This window comes from Protopterus annectens, chromosome 2.part1 (genome assembly GCF_019279795.1).
Source record: "Protopterus annectens isolate FY-2018-M chromosome 2.part1, PAN1.0, whole genome shotgun sequence".
In the NCBI taxonomy this organism is placed as follows: Eukaryota; Metazoa; Chordata; order Ceratodontiformes; family Protopteridae; genus Protopterus; species Protopterus annectens.
In genome coordinates, this window is record NC_056729.1 from 332,606,798 (window position 1) to 332,628,730 (window position 21,933).

Genomic DNA, 21,933 nt, shown 5'->3' on the forward strand with positions numbered 1-21,933 from the left:
ATGAGAATGACTCAACTATATTAACAAGAGATTGTTGAGACACATATTAATTTCCACAGACTAAAATAAAATTTCATTTTTTCACAAGTGAGAGCGAAGTCACATGAAAAAGTTGTGGAATATAAATAATATTGTATATTTTGTTTGTTCTACTTTACTTTGTAAAATGCAGATATTTACCAGTAAAACTTCATTTGCGAGTAGTATTAGGCAATACTTGTACCTGTATAAATTAACAGTTATTACACACCCCATTTTGCTCATGACATCACTAGCCAATATGATACATTGCAGTAATAAGGCCTTAATGATTTTTCAAATAGCTCCCAAGAAGATTTAGGTCTATCATAAAATAAATCTGAAATACAAAATCTACCATTTATTATCTTTTTTTTTTACTGTTGCAGACACTTGCTTTTGAATATTTTCTGAAAGCTGCAGAAGGTGGGCATATGGAAGGAGCCATACGCTGCTCATCTTTTTATTCCACTGGAGAAATAAAGAGTGTCCCCAGAAATCCAAGAATGGCTGTCTTGTAAGCAGTGCCTGTCTTTGATTAACACATTCTGCAGACTAAATTTTGGAAAAGTTAAATATCTCTGCTCTTTTCCTTCCCTTTTAGAATGGCAAAATATGTTGCAGAACAGAATGGTTATCTAGGTTATACTATAAGGACTGCCTTAAATGCATACAAAGATATGTCATGGTGAGTAATGGCTTTACATTGGAAGTGCTGTCTTTTATCATAGGGTGTACATGATAAAGAAACACTATAAAACAGTTTTAACTTGTACTTTTGATGCAGTAGCAAGAAGGTGAATATGAAGGACACGGAAATCAGTTTTTCTTACATAAAAACTGCTTAAAGAGAATGTTTTACAGTTATATGAATATTGGCATGGCAAACTTTATTAATTTCAGCTCAATTTTTGTTATATTGCTTTATCACAACACTACAAACAGATGATATTCAAACAAGAAAATTTTAAAAGTTAGGCTAAAACAATTAAAATAAATTTCATTACATAGGTAAAAACTTTATAAAGATGCAAATTTAAATAATAATATATTCACTCAAGTAATAATATTAATGTAGACTACAGATTTACAAAAGGGACTCCACCTGTGTAGTTGCTCCAACTCCAAAGGTTGCTCTCAACAATTCAGGTCAGTATGAGCTGTTCTTTTTCTGGTCATTACATTCTTGTCAACATTGACAGAGGGATAACAATATCATAAACAGAAAACCATCCCCTTAAGATTTTCAGCAAACACACTGCCTTACTGGCATTCTGGCAGAAGTGTCCTACTTCCCCCTCTGGCAATCTGCTAAAGTTCAGCATCCCTTCCACTGCCTGTCTGTGAGTGTGATGGACCAACCACCTGGCAGTACAGGGACTGCCTTACAGACCCACAGACAATACCTTTCAGTTTTCTAGTGCTGTAGTTAGAAGGATCTCTTGGAAGACAGCTCCTTCCTCTGGATCTCTTCAGCTGCTGTGCTCAGATAAGAAACCTTTGGGCTTTTATTTCCTCCCTCTGTTTTTTCTGTCAGTATTTGAGTAAAGTATTTTGCTGCTTTGGCTGTTTTTTTTTCTGATTAGAAACTTTGTATATGTTTGGGTTTTTAGTATAATGGTTTATACTGTTTATTTTAACCCGATTGTTGGTTTCTGGGGATTTTAACCCATCAAATATGTTTTATCTCTATTTATAAATATTTAGGTGAGTTTCTGTACTAAGCCCATTTTACTTAATTTCCTGTCATTACCTCATGCTTCCAGAGCCACAAGTTAATCTTGCATGTTTTTGCTTTTGATTAAAAGTGTAATTTGGAAGTTTTTGACAGAAAAACTTGCTGATATTGTCATTTTTCTTTGGGGTTATGATTATTTGAGGTGATTGAGCAGAATTAAAGCATTTTAAACATTTTTTTTCATTTAAATAATTTTGGCACTATTTTGTATGTTAAACATTTCTGACAAGATTTTTCATAAGTTTATGCTTTATGTCTTGCCTAATACTGCTGTATGCTGTTTTTAGTCATTTGGGTCTGAAACTAGTCTTTTTTTTACAAAACTGGGGGACTTTTGTGAAGTATTTTGTGCTTTGTACTGTGTTATTGAAACTACTGTCATTCTATTCATTGCAGTATTCAGAATAGTACCCCCTTAGACTTCTGATTGCTGTTTAGAGGGAGAATAGTGGAATTAGTTCACTTTTTACTAGCTAAGCGTGCAGCCATTATTTGGTATTGCTTTGGATAGTTTTTTTGTCCCATGACTTGATGGACTCCCATACAGCCCCCCCACCACTACAACCATCTGTTCCTTGCACACGTTAAAAACGTACAAGTAAATCAATAAATATGCCTAAGCCTATGGCTTGTGACTCTACAGTAGCCTTAGGTAGGCTATTGGACCACTCACATTCTTTTGTTCCAGGTGCCTTGGTGTGCTGACATTACCGCAACTGTGCATGGCAAGAGGGTTAGACATGTCCTCTGGGGCTGTACTACTGCCTGGTTAAGGTATGGGAGAGCAAAATTCTTTTAAGTGCAGGGGAAGTCTGGGGATCAGAATCTATTGCCAGTGTTGATATGTCAGACTCCCCCTAGGGATTTTTCCATTAGTGTAGTGCATGTGCAGAAGAGGAAACAGATTCACCACATTACAGGACAACAGTCTCCAACTGTGTTTTCACCTGAGCTGGTGGCTATGGCTAGATCCATTATTCAGGCCAATGATTACAAGTTGCAAACCAGGGTTATGAGTAACTCTGGCATTCCCAGCCCCATTCAGCCACCCTAGGAACCTGATTTTGAAGGGGATCCAGAATCTGAGGATTTGGAAGTGTCAGAGTATGACCAGTCAGTTTCCTCTAAGGACAGAAGGGTTCAGAAATCCTAACTGTTATTTTCTTTTTCCCAAATACTGGCTAGATTTAGAGATGTATTCAGTTGGGAGCAGTCACTGGCTGCCCCTGAGATCAGCAGGATGTATGATCTTTTGGAGGATAACGCCCTGGACGTGGCAATCTTCTTTCCATTGAGCCCAGTGTTGGAGGATGTTTTTAAGAAAGTTTACAATTCTCCAGTAATGAATGAGCCTATAAAATTCAGGGTGTATTTGACCTTGCCTGGCCTGCAAGCCCCCCTTGTCTGCAGACCCTCCTTCTGTATCCCAGTAACTTTTGTCAATAAAAAGAACATGTCTTCATCAAACCCAGTTCCTCAAGGTAAACTAGACAAATGGCTAGAATGTCAGGGGAAAGAAGCTGGCACAGTCCAGCATCGTAGCTTTCAACGTGTTCAATTAACAGTGTTTAAGTGGAAGTTTGTGTCGAGGTGTATGTATAGTTCACACAAGTTTGCTGCACAGTTACCTACTGAGCACAAAGACTGTTTGAAAGATACTGTTTCCAATGTTTCCCAGGTATCTAAACATGCTTTAAAAACTTGAAAGGGGCCAGTACTGTGTCCAGAAAGCAGCGACATTGGTGGTGGTAAGGAGGTATGCTTGGTTGCACAGCCCATCAGAGCAAAACATTGTGTCAGACAGACTAAGTAGATCCTGGGCAGTACCAGTGGCAGCTCAAGGTAGTGGTGTTTCAGGATCTAATCTGGATATGGGGAATGCCTCAAATAAATCTGCTTGCCTCCTTTGAAAGCAGACAGCTGTAGAAATTCTGTTTCAGATATCCTTGCAACCATGCGTGTAGGGCAGAAGTGTTTCTGTATGCATTTACCCCTTCCACTGATTCACAGTGTACTTCTGAAGACTCAAAAAAAAAAAAAAAAAAATGTCAGACTGAAGCAAGATGGCTGCTGTCCTGTAGGGAGTACTGAAACTCATGAGAGCATTACTTAAAAATTTCTCTGCTTAATATACATGTAAGACTTAGTAATTTTCTCATCAAAAATACGGATTAATTAACCTTACACTTCATTTTACATACCGGAAGGAAAGAAAATCTGGAAACTCTCACCCTTAAGGCTGGATTTCTGCTGATTATTTGTACATCTGGTGACCACATGTGAATCCAGTACAGTGTGGGGTAAGGCCAAAGAACCTGAAATTAAATCAGAAAAAGAACTCTGCTAAATTTCTGCTTTCTTCAGTCAACAATCAAAATGCCACTAACATCAGAAGATATGGAAAGCCAAATTACCAAAACTAAATTTACAGCTATCAACTCTCCAGAGAAAGACTCTACATCTACTTCTAAAAGAGCCAGATTCCAGAAGACATTGGATACTAATAAAAATGCTAATATACCTAAAGGTAAAACAGAAAGCTCTAACCTGGATGACCTAAAAGCTGCACTTCAACCATTGCAAGACGCTATACAAAATCTTACTGATCAGACAAAGGCTATTGGTTCATCTACCGACAAGATGTTAATAAGGTTGGACAAGATTGAATCCAAAATAATGGACCAGGACATCAAAATAGATACCATGCAGAACGAGATGAACTCAAATAAAAAATCAATTCAGGAGCTGCATACAAAAATACTGGATCTCGAAGCTAGGTCCAGAAGAAACAATCTAATCATAAGAGGTATCCACAAAAGCGTCGAACATAACAGGCTGACAGAGGTGCTAACATCCATATTTAAACTTTTACTAGATGATGAGCAAGAAGTTAAACAGATCACAATAGAAAGGGCACACAGAGCGTTAAGAGCTCCCTCGGTGGCAACCAACCCTAGAATTGTATATGCTAGAATTCTAAATTTCTACCATGTGAGCAAACTGATAGCTGCAGCTAAACTCAAAAAAACAATAACGTGGCAAGGAATGAAAATATCCATATCGCAAGACCTACCCCAGCAAATCAAGTTGGCAAGACAACAATTAGCCCCATACTGTGCCTACCTTATTAACAGTAACATAAGGTTTCAAATGAAGTACCCCAACTCTCTGTCATTCACAACCCAAGAACAGAAATACACTATCAGCAATAAAGAAGAGGCTGCAACTTTATTTACTAAACTTTTCAGAACCAACCCTGGTAAGGAAACGAAATAATCCGATTCTATCAGCCTCACGCTCTTACAAACTTGAATAAGTAGCAATAAAAAGCATTTTCTCTAAGTTCCTTTAGTCACAGAAAAGTTCGCTTACCTTAATGTAATACATCGCCTTGGAAGTACCAAATCGGAGATGGGCCTGACCATTTCAGACTTGCCTTCAGTGTTTAGATTCTTGGCCCTCACTTCTCGTGGTCCCCTGAAGCCTTAAACAGCAAACGATGCCTCGTGGACGTGAGGATCCAACCATACCACCTTCAACTACAATTCCCAGCTGGCATTCAAATCTAACGTGACCTCAGCGTGACTGGTAACCTCCCAGAATACATCGCAACCTTAAAGCGACAGGATGGGCTAATGGAACATTTTCATAACTAGACTGACTTCCTAGTACATCCCTAGAATTGTTAACCCAACGGAAACAAAAGGAAAGTTATCGCGGAGATGCCCGACCTGTCTCCATGTCGCTGGACTTGGGAAGCAATGTAATTTAAAGGTACTGGCAACCGCCTTTAAGAAGGGTTATGTCATTTAATCAACCTCATAGGCATATCTAAATAGTTAAGGTTCCAAACCGAATAATCGCAGTTAGCCTGCTACGGTGCCCTGAATACTACATCTGAGTAACGATCAGTTCCCTTGACTGGTCATTGTAATGAATCTTGTGACTTTATTTACAGGTGCACTTATACGGTCTATAATATAAAATTTATTAGATACAAACTAGAAACCTAATCTTAATGGTATGTTTCTTTATACGATGATCAGGGGAGGTCTGCTGAAAGAAAATGTATACTGCACTTAGAGACAGCAGATAAGATGGAGGCTTAACAGCTTTCTTATAGCTGCTATCGCTCAACATCATTCTCTGTTATGGAGATCCATTGTTGTTTTTTGCTAGAGTATCTCTGTTTCCATTACCACAAGGGTAAGCATAGTGTTTAGTAGAATTTTCTGTACAGGTGTACCCATACATCTCTTTCCTTATCTGTTAACACATATTACTGGTATAACTGTGGGCTGGCATGTGAGGTAAGGGCAACTTTGCGGATGGGGGCAATGTCACTCTGCATTTATCCAGCTAGATAAATGGTCTGAAACTACAACACGGTTTTATTTTATCAGCAAATAAGGGATATATGCATATCAAAGGATGGGGATGTAATTTGTGTGGTTAAAACCTCATTTACATTGTATCTTTGTTAAAGCTTTTAGCTCTCCCGGCTATAGCACTTTGCTCATTTACACCAAAAGGGGTTCACTAAGAGTATTTTAAAACTTATCTGGTTTCTCTACATCAATGATATGGTTTCTGTATATTCTGTAAAAGTTAATTTTACCCTACTTGACAACAAGAGCTTGCCTGTCGCTCAAAGGAGACTAAACTACCAATAACTGTATTTTAAAACATATGTGGTCATTCTAACCTAATGGTATAGTCATTGTATATCATGCAAGATTTAATTTTATTTTATATAACAACAAAACCTTGCCTGCTGCTCAAAGGAGGCGGAACTACTATTAATAGGCATGACCCATAACTTAAACGGGAAGTTATATAGCTTGACATAAATATGGCTATATCCTATCTATATATACATCTCAATTAAAACACTTGAGACGGAAACCAGTTGGATCTTTTTACTTTATCCAATTCTGAGATGTAGGGTATAACTGAACAAACTATATCTCTAATTTAAGAAGGCACTGTTATGTTCTCAATTATTTGGTCAAATTATATGCTACAACTATGTATGGATCTTGCAAATGCCGTTGCTTACAATGCCCTAAAGGCCAGAGATCCTAGGTACTGGATCTACTGTCCGGTCTAACTGCTTAAGGAAGCTAAAATGTAGTATATACTAACATGTATTACTCTATTTGGTGGCTGATAACCTGATATGTATACTGGGACATTCACCCTCATAGGGGTTTTCCTGACGCCTACAGCAGACATATTATATTCAAACGGTCTGCAAAAGTTCAACCACAAATTAACCTCACTCTTACCTCCACTGCTTAGTAGATGGGAACATGTTGTTATACCTTGAGGGAAAAACACATACTTTTGAGATAGACCAAGGCACAAACTCAGGTTCTCACAGTTCTTATATGAATACCCTCCTTGGGGATTAATATGGAGAGGGACCTGAGGATAACAGTAGAAATGTACAGCGGTAAGGTTATATTCAAGTAATTCTCATGACATGAGTAAGAATGGGGTTCACCTAATTGCTCCTACATGTCAATGGCGTTCTAGTATTAGTAAGGCATTGGTTACCTTATCTACTTACTCACAACTTAAAAGGTAAGGAACATAAAGGGCTCCTCACACCACAGGAGTAACTACACAGGTTTGGATAAGGACCTTCTATAAGACGGAGGTAACATTATTACCCACTAACAATCCCTTAAATATGACTAATACTCAAACTACCTTACAGGATTTAAACTAACTCTGTATTGTCAGTGGCCTCCAGACCAAGAGAGGGCATGGGAAGGGAAATAATAGGACACCTTCTTTGGGCTCATTTTTGAGATTTGGTATTTCCTGTAACAGTATTTAGCACAGTGATTAGATAAGCTAATCACCCAAAGACTGGGACGAAACTTCCTTGAGATATAAGGATATCCTATGACTACCACACATTGAGAGGGATAAAGTATTAAGTTAGAATAGAGGTCCATAGTGACATATACTTTATATAGACCGTGATGACAAGATTGACTTGATCAAAAGCACCTTTCTCTTGGGGAAATAAAACTTTGGTTACTACTAACAGGATTCTGAACATGTTAAATAATTCTGTGAAGTCTTACTAACTAATATAAACAAAAATTTGTAATGTCTTTTTACATTTAAGATTTGCTCTGAATGAGTTAGTCAGTATTGTAACTCGAGACAGCTTAGCTCTCTAGCCGTTGTAAAAATTTGGAACAGTAATCTGGGATACATATTTCTTATACTGTACATGTGTTTTATCCTAGTAGTTAGAAAGATATTATTTCAACTGACTGTAACTCGTTCAATTGGTATATGTATTCCAGCCTCTTCCAGGATGAAGGAGGAAGTGGATATGCACTGGATGAATGCTGGAAGAGTCGCCCATCTATTGCTAAATGCTATAATATACTCTCTTATGCCCTCTGTGTTAAACTTTTATACCCTAGAAAGGATTAACCTCTACTGTTACCTACAAATGTTTAGGATGTTATGTGGAAGATAGCCTCATGGAATGTCAAAGGTTTACAATCTGATAACAAAAGAAAATTAATCCTGCATCTGGTGTTCAAATCCAATTTAGACTGCATATTGTTACAGGAAACACACTTGTTAAAAGAACAGTGGAACAGCATAAATAATAAAAAATGGATCAAGGATATTATAGCGGCGGGGAATAGAACTAATAAAGTGGGGGTAGCTATCATTATTAAAAACTCCTTTAATCACTCTATCTTAAAACAGGACTCTGACCCTGAGGGTAGATGGTGTTACTTTGTAACTAAAATAGACAACTTGGGTAAACCTATCCTGATCTTAAATTTATATGCTCCTTGTACGTCCCAACACAAATTTATAATGAACTTATACAACATCCTTCACAACTTCCCAGGCCACTACTTTATAGTAGGGGGAGATTGGACTTCTATCCAGGATCCAGTTCTGGACAGGTCTAACAATCTGACCACAAATAATTCACAGGCCTCCTCCGCTATTTCGGAATTTAAAAATGACTTTAATTTATTTGACCCCTACCGTATTAATCCCGACAACCTGGATAATAAAGGCTATACCTTTTTCTCACTCTGTCATAAGTCCTGGTCCAGGCTAGACTTTTTTCTAATTTCAGACATATTTCGGAAATTTACAACTACTGTCTGCACCGAACCGAGATCAATTTCCGATCACTCAAAGATTACATTGACAATAGATTGGTCCCGCTCTATCCCCCCTAATAATTTGGTGAGATGTTGGAAACTTAACCCTAATCTACTAGGAAAGACCGATATTAAAAAATAAATAGATACCTTGTTAGACCAATGTATACTCTCCATTAAAGACACCAACACTCCGTTTGATATATCATGGGCTACCACTAAGGTGTTGATCAGAGGTTTATTAATCAATAAATCTGCTTATTATAGGAATAACCACATCTCTAAAGAGAGGAGCATACAGGAAGAACTAAAATCCCTAGAAACACGAATTCAACAAAACTAGTCATCGGAATTAGAGAAAGAGATTAACCAACTCCAGAACAAACTAGTATCCCTACAGGCTGAAAACCTATCATTCCACAAAATCAAAACCTTGGCAAATTATTCACACTGGGCTCAGCTTCCTTCTAGGTTTTTAGCGAGATTAATTAACCAGCATAATAACTCTCCCCCTATTTCAAAAATTAAGGTCCATCAAAATTATATCTGTAACACACAAGACATAATAAAAGTATTTGAAGAGATATACGAAGAAGTATACAACCCCATCCCTAGTACTATAGACGAGCATGAACTAAACCTATTCCTTGACAAACTAACAATACCAAATATAGAAGAACAACATCAATCTTTATCAGCGGCCTTGATCACTCAAAGGGATACTATGTCAGCGATCAATAACCTTAAAAATAATAAAGCACCAGGACCGGATGGCTTCACAGTGGAATTCTATAAAGCCTTTAATCATAAACTAACAACCATTCTGTGTCACCTTTTAACTTCATTATTCAGAAGGATGTCTGTGACCCTCACCTAAATGCATCTCGAACTATTCTAATTCCGAAACCGAATAAAGACAATACCAATCCTAATAACTACAGACCCATCTCTATTATCAATATAGACATTAAAATTTTGGCAGCAATTTTAGCAAGTAGGTTGAAATCTGTGATTAATAAAATCATCTCCCCTGAGCAATCAGGGTTTATAAACCAGAGACAAACTTTCGACCAGACCCTCACCCTAAATGCTATGACTTCTTTTTCATTGATTAAACATACTCCTATTTACGCCCTTGCTATTGATGCATCCAAAGCATTCGACAGAATAAACAAAAAATTCCTGATCTCGGTTCTACAAAGATTTAAATTCCCTGCACAGTTCATCCACATTCTTAACACTCTTTATAAAAATGCATATACTACTTTACAAATAAACAAGCATAACTCAAAAAGGATAGTGATTAATAATGGTATTAGGCAGGGATGCCCTTTATCGCCACTTTTATTTAACCTTTATATAGAACCTCTGCTTTTACTAATTAAACAGAGAACATTCCACTATATTCCAAGGTTATTTAATACCGAAATACCTCTATCGGCATACGCGGACGATTTGAATATTTACTACTCCCTTCCCAACTATGATATTAACAAAATTAATAATGCTTTACAAACATTCTCCAAATTTTCGAACTATAAGGTGAATATAGACAAGACAACGATCTTCCCAATTAACATCTACTCGCAATTACCTAGTGAAAGATCTTTACCTAATATAAAAGTCAATGATCATCTCCAATACCTGGGAATATCCTTCAAAACAGATGGAAATATACAGCACCAAGAGGGTTTATCTAGGTATTGGAGTTTGATACAAAAAGACCTGGAAAGATGGACTCAACTAAAACTCCCGGTCTTCTCGAGAGTAGCCATTATCAAAATGAATATTCTCCCGAGACTACTGTATGTTCTGAATGCTACTAACACCCTGATACATAATAAAGTCTTTAATAATATACACTCATCTCTCTCGAAATTTATATGGCACCCAAGACCCATCAGGATAAGCTATCAAAAACTTGTTTACCCTAGGGATAAAGGAGGTCTAGGTCTCCCAGATTTTAGGCTAATGTATGAAATAAATAGAAGCAGTAGAATAATTAATATTGCGACTTTCAGAGAAGAATTAAATACCTGGTGTCCATCTTGGGTCAAGCTTTATCACAATTATATCAAAACTCTTCTCATTAATCCCATGGCCCTCCCATTCTTAGACAACTCTGCCAAAAGAAAGTATAAAATTCAAAATGACCTATGGTCCCAAATCAGATGTACGCAAAACCTGTTTAAATCTCTAAATCTACATTTTGCTTTTCACCTTCTCCAACCTTTACACCTTAATCCTAATATTAAACTAAACAAGAATTTGATTAATTTGAACACATTCCCACTGATCAAAAGTAAAACTGTTCTGGACTTCTTCTCACTCAAGATGGAGGATATTTCTTCCATCAGAAATAAATTTAAGCTTCCGACTAAGTACACCATCATGATCAGACAACTAAAAGATCTATGTAGTAGATTCTGGATGGATATTGACATTCCTGAATCTCAAATAGAGTTGTATAAGGTATTATGGAATCTACTAACTCGTAAAAAGAAAATGGTCTCTCACACTTATAAACTAATCTCTGCAATCAGATGCTCAAAGGAAGCTATCCGTTCTGAATTTTGGATAAAGCAAGACCCCTTGATTTCCTCTAAGTCTATTGCCCAAGCCATTCAAAAATTTTCCAAAGCTATTCCCCTGCTAAAGTTCAGATATACCCAACTTTTGATAGTAAATAATGCATACTACACCCCAGCTTTACTAAACAAGATGTACAATGAAGTCCCACCTTTTTGCCAATTCTGCCCTATGATGGAAGCAGATTTCATTCACATATTTTGGAGTTGCAAATGCTCGTATAGGCTTTGGTGTGCCCTCAGAGTCAAACTAGAAAAAATGGGCTATGAAAAATCTACGCTATCTTGGCAATTCGCCCTCCTTCATATACCCCCGATAGGCAAGGACATTAAGAATATACACTTTCTAATAACGTCATTTATGCTGATAAAATATTATATCACCCTAAATTGGAAGGATAGATCTGCACTATCATGGGAAGGACTCAAACAGATGGCTAGGAAGCATATTTCTGCTCACAAATATTTGTTGTATTCCATGAGGCTAAATCCTACACAGAGGGATACATGGAAAATGGTGTATGAGTTTATACTAGCATAAATACACAGCAATTAAATCTCCTTTTTAGGTGCTCTGCATAGATGGGTTTTGTATATAGTTTGTTGTTTGTAGAGAAATTTCTGTTTGTACCTCTTATTTTGTTTTGTTGTTTGGTATGATATGTTATGATATGATTAAAAGTCAATAAAAAGATTTTTTAAAAAAAAAAAAGAAAAAAATGTCAGACATCATTGTGGTGACCCCATATTAGCCCAGGTAATCTTAGTTCTCCCTTCTAATGGTATTGGCCAAGGGCAATTGCCACATAATTCCTCACACTCTGGATTTAGTCATACAATCTCAGGAGCATCTGGTGCACCCCACTGTAGAGCAACTACAACTGCCAGCCTAGATGATTCAGTCTTTCTTCATTTAGGTATATGTTTCATGAGGACCTGCAGCAGGTGTTAAAGGAGGCCAGAAAAAGCCTGCTGCTAGAACTTCTTATGCTTACAAATGGATGAGGTTTTCTAAGTGGTGGCTAAATGGGAACAGAGGGTCCCTTGAAGTTAACATCCCTCTGGTCTTGAAATATTTGTGTGAACTACGTCAGGATAGTTTATCATTTACATCCATTAAGATGCATTTAGTGGCCATTTCTCCTTGTCTGCCAGAGTAATCTTCTTCTCTTTTGGTAAAACAATTCATGGAGAAGGTACTGCATATGAGATCCCCTCCCAAGCAAATTTCTCCTTCATGGGATCTCAACTATGTCCTGAAAAAATTGACCTTACCACCCTTTGAACCTGCCACTCATGCTGATCTGAACCTCATAACTTGGAAAACTGTTTTTCTTATTGCGCTAACATCTACAAGGCAAGTCTCTGGGCTACAAGCTGTCATGGTGGGAGAGGTTTACCTTAGTTTCCACAGGGATAGGGTTGTGCTGCACATGAATCCCTCTTTCATGCCAAAAGTGGTCTCAGAATTCACTCTCAATCAATTTGTCGACTTCCTAAGAATAAGGGAAAGAAGATACTCCATACCTTGGAAGTGCACCAGCATCTCAGGTACTACCTTGACAGAACAAAACCCTTCAGGAAGGCTGAAATGCTTTTTATTTCAAAATGCAGCAGTGCAGGGAGCAGGGTAGGTCTCATTTACCAGTTTACCAACCTATAGCTGACTTACTGACAAATGTTTAAGCTTACCTTCCCTTCTTCAATGGGCTTAGCTACAGTGAAACTGCAGCTCTGTTGGTGAATGTTTGATCATGGGTATTCTTATACACTTGCAAATACTGTCCTTGGCTCCAGTGATAGTAGTAGGGCCCAACCAAATAGCCACTCCTTTGCACTATCACCTTAGATTAACCTCCCATCAGACTAGTTATACAGCTGTATAAGGATGTTTTCATCAAACCTTGTCTTAGTGGTTTGATTGATTTTACCACTAGCAGAATTGCTTTTAGAGTCCTTAATGAAAGAATCATCAAAATCTAGTTCCTCCTGTTAAACTGTTAAGGCACTTGACTGAGAGGCTTAACACATTTCAGGGTATTCCAGAGGTTCACCTTTTTTTTGGGAGGTAATTTAGAAGTCAATCAGCTCCTAAGCAAGCACCTCACAAGTGCCATTGGTCATCTGGCCTATGGAAACAGTAGTCACTGCTCTCCTGTGCACCTAGCATCATTTTCTTAGATGTTAAGTAAAGAAATGGTAATGATACGGAAGATGAAGCCATAACCACTGGTTTTCCATGAAGCTAAATCATCAATCATCTTCTGGTAGATTCTGTTTTATCTGAGACATCTGAAGTAAGTATGTCCTCTGCACTGGAAGGCCCTCCTCTATGGAGTTGTTTTAGAAAGATGGGCTGCAAATAGGCTTTCAATACTTGGTAACAAATGTAAAGAAAATGCGGCATTTAGACTTGGAAGAGCATCCTCTAAAAGATCTGCCACTTTTCTTGTCAGTTATTCATTTCCCCACTGCATCTCCTTCAAGAGCTCCTGATGAGCTATAAGCCAGTACCAGACATATCTTAATTTCCTTGCACATCTGTGTAATTCTTTTTAGACCAGCACTCACCAGCTGCCTCTGAAATGGAAGTACCTGCTTTATTATTATCATTTTTAATTTTATTTTATAAGTTCATAGGTACTTATTAGACTGTTGATCTGTGAGTATCTTAAGAATTCTAGCCTCATTCCCGTCACAGTTTTTACCCCTTATATTCTGTGTACAGATAAACTAGAGATGGGTAGAACATGGATACGATGGTGGATTTACATGTTGCTACTATCTGTGAGGGACAAGGATGCTAAACTGGAGGTGAAATTTTGGTTACCTAACCATTCTTCCAAATTACAATGAGTAGGGTTTCATAGTTTGAAAGATAAGGATTGTCAGGCATATAGGTCTGTAATTACCCAAGTCCATTGAAGACTCACCTTTGTGCAAAGGAATGACTGTTGCTGTCCTCCATTCAATTGGCACAAAGCTTGTTTGGGACTGATATTGAGTAGCCTGTGTAGGGGATCTCACAAGTAATGTTTCTGGATGACCAGTAGGCAGACTGGCATGTTGTCTGGCCCCATAGAAGTAGGGTTCTTAGATGCCACCTTGAAGACTTGTTCATTGGAGATTGGAGATTTGAGAGGGTGTAGATATGAGTATGTGATTTTAGAATATTAGAAGGTAGAGAGGGGTGACGTTTGAGCCAACTTCATCTGCTAGTAGATTGGCAATGTCTTCTGGATCCAAGTATATGATATCATTTACTATTAGCTCTGCACATTGCTGAGCACTATTTCTGAGCATTCTAATGTAATTTAAGAAGGCTTTGAGATTATCTTTTACATGTGCGGCTATTTTTACCTCATATCTGGCTTTGGTTGATTTGATTAGGGACCAAAGTTCCTTGCTTAGTTTGGTGTTTCTGATATCTTGAGAATTAAATTTATATTTGCATATAGTATATTTTTTTCTTTATTATCAAGCTGTTTATATTAGGGTTCCACCATAGAGGTTGTTTTTGAATGTGGCAGTTTATTTATTTCTGAGGGGGATAGGTACACCTGTGCAGCCATTTATATTTGCATAGACTTTGGCAGTAAAGGATACCACACAGGGTTGACAAGATGGAAAGGGCTTTTGAATTTAGTCAGATCATCATTCAGTTCTGTATTAGCCTTCTCATAATTTCTGAATACTGATGTATTGGAAGTTGCTTCAGGCTTCAGTCTTTTGGTGAATGTGACTGATCTGTGATGTGATTTGACAAGAGAGGAAGTTTCAATTGGTGGGGAGTAAAGCTGCCCCATGTTGGTAAGGACCAAATCCAGGGTTCTGTCCCCCCCAACTTCCCACCCCAGCTGGTAGGTATGGACTAACTAGTCCACAGAGTTATTTTGTTCATTTACAACTGAGTAAATCAACTAGGAACAAGCTGCTGAAACAGGGAGAAGTTAAGCTTCTGATGATTTTATTTTATTTATTTTACATTTGTTGACTGGACTAGTCTAACTGGATACATGTCCATTTTCAGTAGAGGCCCGGGGAGAAAAGCTCCAAGACACATAAAATACAAAAAAGAAAGTTGCAATAATCCAAGTTAAAACAGCTGGTGATAATAAAATACTAGTACAGTACTCATCTTGAGCAAGACATAATCAGTAAAGTGTAATGTACAAGAGGTGTTACTATTTACATATATACATATATTTAAATTGCAATAACATGATCATTTGGTTCCTAAAGGGTAAGTCTATAAGGGTGAAGAGTATTAATTAGTGTAGAGGCAGAAAGTTAGTCAGGTTTAGTACAGGGGCGTAACCAATGCGTTTTGAGAAATAGTTTTAGATTCTGTTTAAAAAGTGTTAGTGATGGCAGAGATACTAGTTCAGAGGGTAGAAAATTCCAGAGCTTTCCAACAGTATTAGAGAACAGAGAGTCTCCTGCCAAGTTATTGGATCTGCAAGTATTGATCAGCAGTTTGTTTGAGGATCGTAGATTCTTAAGATTGCTGTAAGGGGAAATGAGGCTAGCAAGTATTGGTATGTTGGTGGGTTGATACATGATCTTATGGGCTATAGCAAGCTGGTGAAATTGAAGCTGGTTTAGAAACTCTAGCCATCCTAATTGCTTTAGATTAAGACAGTGGTGAGTTCTAAAAGGAGAGCCAGTGGCAAATCTAGCAATATTATTATAGAAAATTTCCAGTTTGTTGAGGTTGTTTTTAGAAGGATTAGTGTATATAGGTGAAGCATAGAGTAGAGTGGAGATTAAGTGAGTTCTGGCTATAGCGGTCCTGGCTACTGGGGTAAGAAAGGGTTTGATTCTATAGAGGGACCCCAGTTTTTTGTTGACTGATTTTATTGTGCTATTTATATGAGTGTCGAAGTTAAGGCTGTTATGTATTGTTATTTTTAAGAGTTTAGCGGTAGGGTCGGGGGATATGAGAGTGCCATTATTAGATGTGAGCGTGAAATTTATTGGGGTGGATTTTTGGGTTGGAGTGAATGTTAACAGTTTAGTTTTTTGGGGTTTAGGAAGAGGCAGGGGTTTAAAAACCATTGTTCAACTGTGTTGAATGCTTTTTGGGTAAGAGTCTGTAGTTCAGTGGGAGAAGTGGCTGAACAAATTATAGTAGAATCGTCTGCGTACTGAATACTGGTGGCATGAGAAATTGCTGAGTGAAGGTCATTAATAAAGATTGAAAATAGGAGTGGGCCTAATATGGAGCCCTGAGGAACACCAAGGGAGATGGGAAGGTGATTAGATAGATTATTAGTCCATAGCACAGCATGTTGTCTATTGTTTAGGTAAGATTTGAACCAATTTATGGCTAGGGGTACAAGTGAAAGGGATTTCAGTATATTTAGAAGGAGCAGGTGATTAACCATATCAAACGATTTAGATAAATCAATAAAGACTGCAAAGGAAAGCCTGTTATTGTTGCGGTTTTTATTAATGCAGTCCTTGAAGGATAGCAGGGCAATAGTAGTATTGTGGAAAGGTCTAAATCCATGTTGACAGTTGGCTAGTAAGTTATTTTGGAGTAGGTGGTAAAGTAGTTGCTTATGGATGCATTTCTCCATTATTTTTGTTAGTGGAGATGGTAGGGCTATAGGACGATAGTTAGAGAAGTCATTGGAGTTCCCACCTTTATGTAATGGGATGATATGAGAAATTTTCCAGATAGATGGGATAGTTTCTTCATTTATGGTTCTGTTAACTAGAATGGAGATGGGATAGGCTATGGCTTTAGCTCCTTTTTGCAGGTATTCTGCTGGAAGTTGGTCAGCTGAAGGGGTGGTAGGTTTTAATTTTTGGAGAAGGGAGCAGATAATGGAAGTAGAAACTGGGTGGAACTGAAATGATGGAGGTTGGCTTGTAGTAGAAGTAGGCAGATTTGAGGTATATGGAGATAGTTGGTTAGCTAGAATTTGGATGCTGTCTGTGAAGAAAGAATTGAAGGCATTAGCAGTCTGTGTGGGGTTCTCAGGATTAGAGTCTTGTGGGTTAGGTGTGATAGATCGCCCTGGGTATAATAGTTTATTAATGCTAGTCCAAAACTTTTGTGGTTTCTTTTGGTAGGTTTGCTGTAGTTGGAAGTAAAAGTTTTTTTTGTCTAGGAGGATGGCTTTTTTGTGTTATTTCTAAGTTGTCTAAAGGTTTGGTGATGTATAGTATTTTTAGTAGTACGCCATTTTGCCCAGGATTTGTTTCTAAAGAGGATTTTTTGCCTGATAACATTTGTGAGCCAAGGGGCAGGTTTAGCTTTGTTTCTAACAGAACGAGTTGGGGAGTGGTGGTCAAGGATGGCTAAGAATGTGGAATTAAAATATTCCACTGCTTCATTTAGTGGGAGGGAGTTTAGTGGTGACCAATTACATTGCTTGAGTTATGTCTGGAAAAGATCAGGGTTAAATAGCTTTTTTGTGCGTATTGTCATAAAAGTGTTTGGGTGAGATAGGTTGGTTTTATGTCTCGTAATAAAAGTTAGTGAGTGGTCACTTAGGTCATCTGGTAGGGTTCCTGTTTTATAGGTTTGATGAGGAGTATTAGTAAGAATACAGTCTAAGGTACTTTCTTTGTTATTAGATTTATTAATTCTGGTGGGGGAGAAAATAGTTTGAGAGAAGCCATATAGGTTAATATGGGTGGTAGGGCGAACATTAATACAGGACTTTCAGTCGATATTAAAGTCTCCTAAGACTATAGTTTCTTGTGGGAGGTTAATAGAAAGCCAGTTAAGGATATTTTCAAGTGTGTTAATGTTATTTCCTGGGGGTATGTATATACAGATAATATATATGGATTTACATGAGTTGACTTGGAGTTTAGAAATGAGTATTTCAGCATTGCTGTCTGAGGGTGGTCTAAGGTTTGTAGTGCTAACTTGTAGCTCTGCTTTATATAGGATTGCTACCCCTCCTTCCTTTTTGGCTGTGTGGTCCAGTCTAAGGATATTGTAACCCAGTGGAGTGACTTCATTGTCTTTCACTGTAGGTTTTAGTCATGTTTCAGATAAACATAGGATGTCAAATAGGTGGACATCTAGGAGGGTGTGGAGATGAGCAATTTTATTGTTGATGCTACGTATATTGAGATGTGCTATAGACAGTGAGTTAGGAGGTTTGGTAGGGGCTTGGGTACAAGTGTTGTTAGGGTTGCACTTATCAGTGGCAAGGGTGTTATTTGGGCCGGGGTTAGGATGAATGTCCCCGTCTAGTAGGGAGTGGAGGTATATTCTTTTTATGGGATAGTGAAGCTTACAATAGTAGTCAAGTAATTTTCTAATATTTAGATTGGTATACTTAATGTGTGCTAGTCTATGAAATTTGGCTTGAAGGTAGCAGGGTTTGGATGTAATGTTTATGAAAGTATGAGAGATAGCTAGTGTTGGAGATGAAGTGTGTTTGGAGGGGAAGAGAAGAGTGGGGAATAATGGTTGTTCATAGGAGGTTAGCAGATAGGTAATAATTAGAGGAGGAAAGAGTGAGACCAAGAGTAAAAGTTGTATTTGACGAAGAATGGGTGATATAGTCATTTTGTTGGATTGAAAAAAAAAAAAAAGGAGAATGGGAGATAAGGTAGTGTGAACTGGTTAGGAGATACATCAGAAGGTGAGGTAATGTAACAAGGAGGAGTGGGAGGTGAGATAATTAGAGGTGTGGTGTTGTAACAGGAGGTTTGGGAGTGGTAATTGAGTGATCTGCTAGACTGGAGCAGATGTGATGGGGGTGTGGTTTTAGAGGAATAAATGTAGGAGTAGTGGGGGCGGATGGAAATTGGGGGCAGGGTAGGGGAGCAGAGTGAGCCCGCAGGGCGAACGGAGCGGGTAGAATCAAAAAACAGAGAGGGAAAGCTGTTGAGGATGACAATCAGTGAAGTAGGAAAGTCTGCAGATAAGTATGAAATTAAGAGATGCTGAAAAATGTTAAGAGGCTAGCAAGGATAGACTAGGGATGTTGGAGGAGTAATATGAGGTTAGGTATTCTGGGGCAGTAATGAAAGAGTGAAGCAATAACCAGAAGTAGGCTAGGAACTTAGTTATGGAGAAATGGTGAAGAATCGGTAAAGAAATAGCAAGGCAGAAGGAGTATAGTATAGCGCCGCCTAGTGGTCAGTTACTTTTGCAGCATCAAAAGAGTCCCCTAAAGGGGATATCAGGCTAAGGGAGAGGGGGGGAGATATCCTGGTTTGCAACAAGGGGGTATAAATGGGAAGTAGGGTTAGTTACATGCTAGAAGGGGAGGGTTGGCTGCTGGCTAACCTGGCTGGGAGGCTTGCCTACCCTAGCAGTAGCTTTACATTAATGTTGTTGTTTCAATAGGTAATATCAGTTACAGTACATACTTTCACTGTCTTTTTTCAATGAAAAGACACTCAGGGAGCTGGTATGTTAAAATATATAATCTGGACTATTTCTTTTAGGTGTCCAGCAGGGTAGATTCAGATGGGCTAGTGCAGGGATGTGCAGGAACTCAAGGTTGATACACGTAGAAAGAAAGAAAAATGTGGTGAGGCAAACAGATACAGGAACTAGAGAGTACAAGCATAGAGTTTTAACAGACACGGTTACTTATTTTACCTCAGCAGGTAGTCACAGTATTCTTATTGTTTTTACCAAAAATATTTGTTCCAGTTCTATCCTGTGCTACAGCAGTTCTACAATAGAATGCAGCAGGGTGGAGATAAACTAGGGGTATGCTTGAGAGGTTCAATACAAGGTTGCTACCCTCTCAGCAGAGATAGTAGTGTGGGAACACTGGTATGTTATACCTCTCTGAGTAGATATATATATGGCGGGAATATCCCTGCTCAAGACACATTCAAGTTAGCTACAAGTAAATTCTGTGATACATAAAACATGCCACGTTTTTATTTTGGTTTGCCAGAAGTAGATGTTATAGCTGACCTGATAGATAAGCAGTCAAGCTCTGGATAAATACCACCATAACACAGACAACTAGTTCAGATAAGGAGAACTGCGTTTAAAAGGTACGCGCTAATTAGTAAAAATATATAGATAGTGCATAATCAGACTGGCTAGGAGAGGATCTTACACTCCTTACACATCTCCGGTCTATTAGGTCCGATTTACTCTACTGGCGGCCAGTTAAATTGGCTATGCTCTGCACAACCTGAGACATAAATATTCAGCAATATACATCAGATGACTAGGGATGAATATACGGTGTACTACACCAACAGACAAACCACTATGGGGCCCAATCACAACACTTTAAAGGAGCCTTGTCCAGTTATTGATGTAATATACAGGCAGAAAGTGTTCAGGAAACACAACAAATGACTGTGAGGGAGTCACTAAATAGGTTTGAGCATTAACAACTAGTACTGGCATTTATTCTGTTAAGCGGCTACATAAAATACCTTAGTACAATCTAAGACTGTAATTCAAACACAGGTAGTGCAGTCAGAGATGGATGATGATGGATTAGCATGTCTCTATTCATTCCATCATTTGTTGATTCTTTCTATGATCTCGTTACCAGGGGGGTGGGGGACCAAAGCCAGACTCCATTCTACCTGCTGCTAAAACAAAGGACTTAAAGGATCACAGATCTGAAATTTGGAAGCTGATCTTACCAAGACAGAACTGTAGTCCCCAAAAAGATCTGACATGATCACTGCCAGGAGAAATTTATAATTTGACCAAAAAAAAAAAAAAAAAAATAGGATGCTTGATGGATTTGGAAATAAGGTGCATATTTAAGTCTGTGTGTTAGAACTATTACGTACCAGGCCTATGGAGCACAGTACTAGTCTGATATTATGAACTAGATTATGAACTTACCAAGCAAATATTAGATGCCTTCTTAAAAGAAAAGCTGTTCATGCTAACTCCGATAGTTGACGTGTTTGCATATGATAAAGTGTGATCATGATGCAGTTAATGCCTTCTTTTGAGCTAATGCCTCAAGTTCTGCCATTACAGGGTATGACTTCCTTAGAACTCGAACATTTTCTGAAGATGTTAAAGCCAAATTGTGGCATGTTGCCTTAGATAGGGCTTTTCTGTTTGAAACCCATTATGAAATGTTCTGTAGCAATTAGAACAGAAAGCCAAAACTTCATTGGATATAAAGCATATGTTTCACACCCCATTTGCAGATATATAGTGGAAATTGCCCCACAAATAGTTGGATTTATGTTGTCATAGTCTGCAAACACCTTAATAAAGTTGAAGTGGGAGAAATCAGAACAGACATCAACAGGTTTGAAGTAACAAGTTTTGAAGAAGGCAGCAGGCCTGGAGAGAAACAAGGCAGCAGCAACAGCAAGGTACCTCTTCAGATCAGGATTAATCTTTTTCCACTCATTTATGAAGGTCAGATCATTCATCACTTGCCCATGCCCTTTCTGCCAAGGGCAAATACAAGGAATTGACATTAGACCATTAGATAAGAGAGGTATTGCC

At 38.1% G+C, this 21,933-nt stretch overlaps 1 protein-coding gene across 2 annotated transcripts in view; it reads left to right on the plus strand.

Annotated features, from left to right (window-relative positions):
- SEL1L3 (SEL1L family member 3) overlaps nt 1-21,933 on the plus strand; it is a 1,757,172-nt gene that overhangs the window by 1,473,526 nt on the left and 261,713 nt on the right. For both annotated transcript variants that reach the window (XM_044062158.1, XM_044062159.1), the window contains exons 16-17: nt 408-535; nt 623-706. In XM_044062158.1, the coding sequence (XP_043918093.1) occupies nt 408-535; nt 623-706 (212 nt within the window). The remainder of the gene's footprint in view (nt 1-407; nt 536-622; nt 707-21,933) is intronic.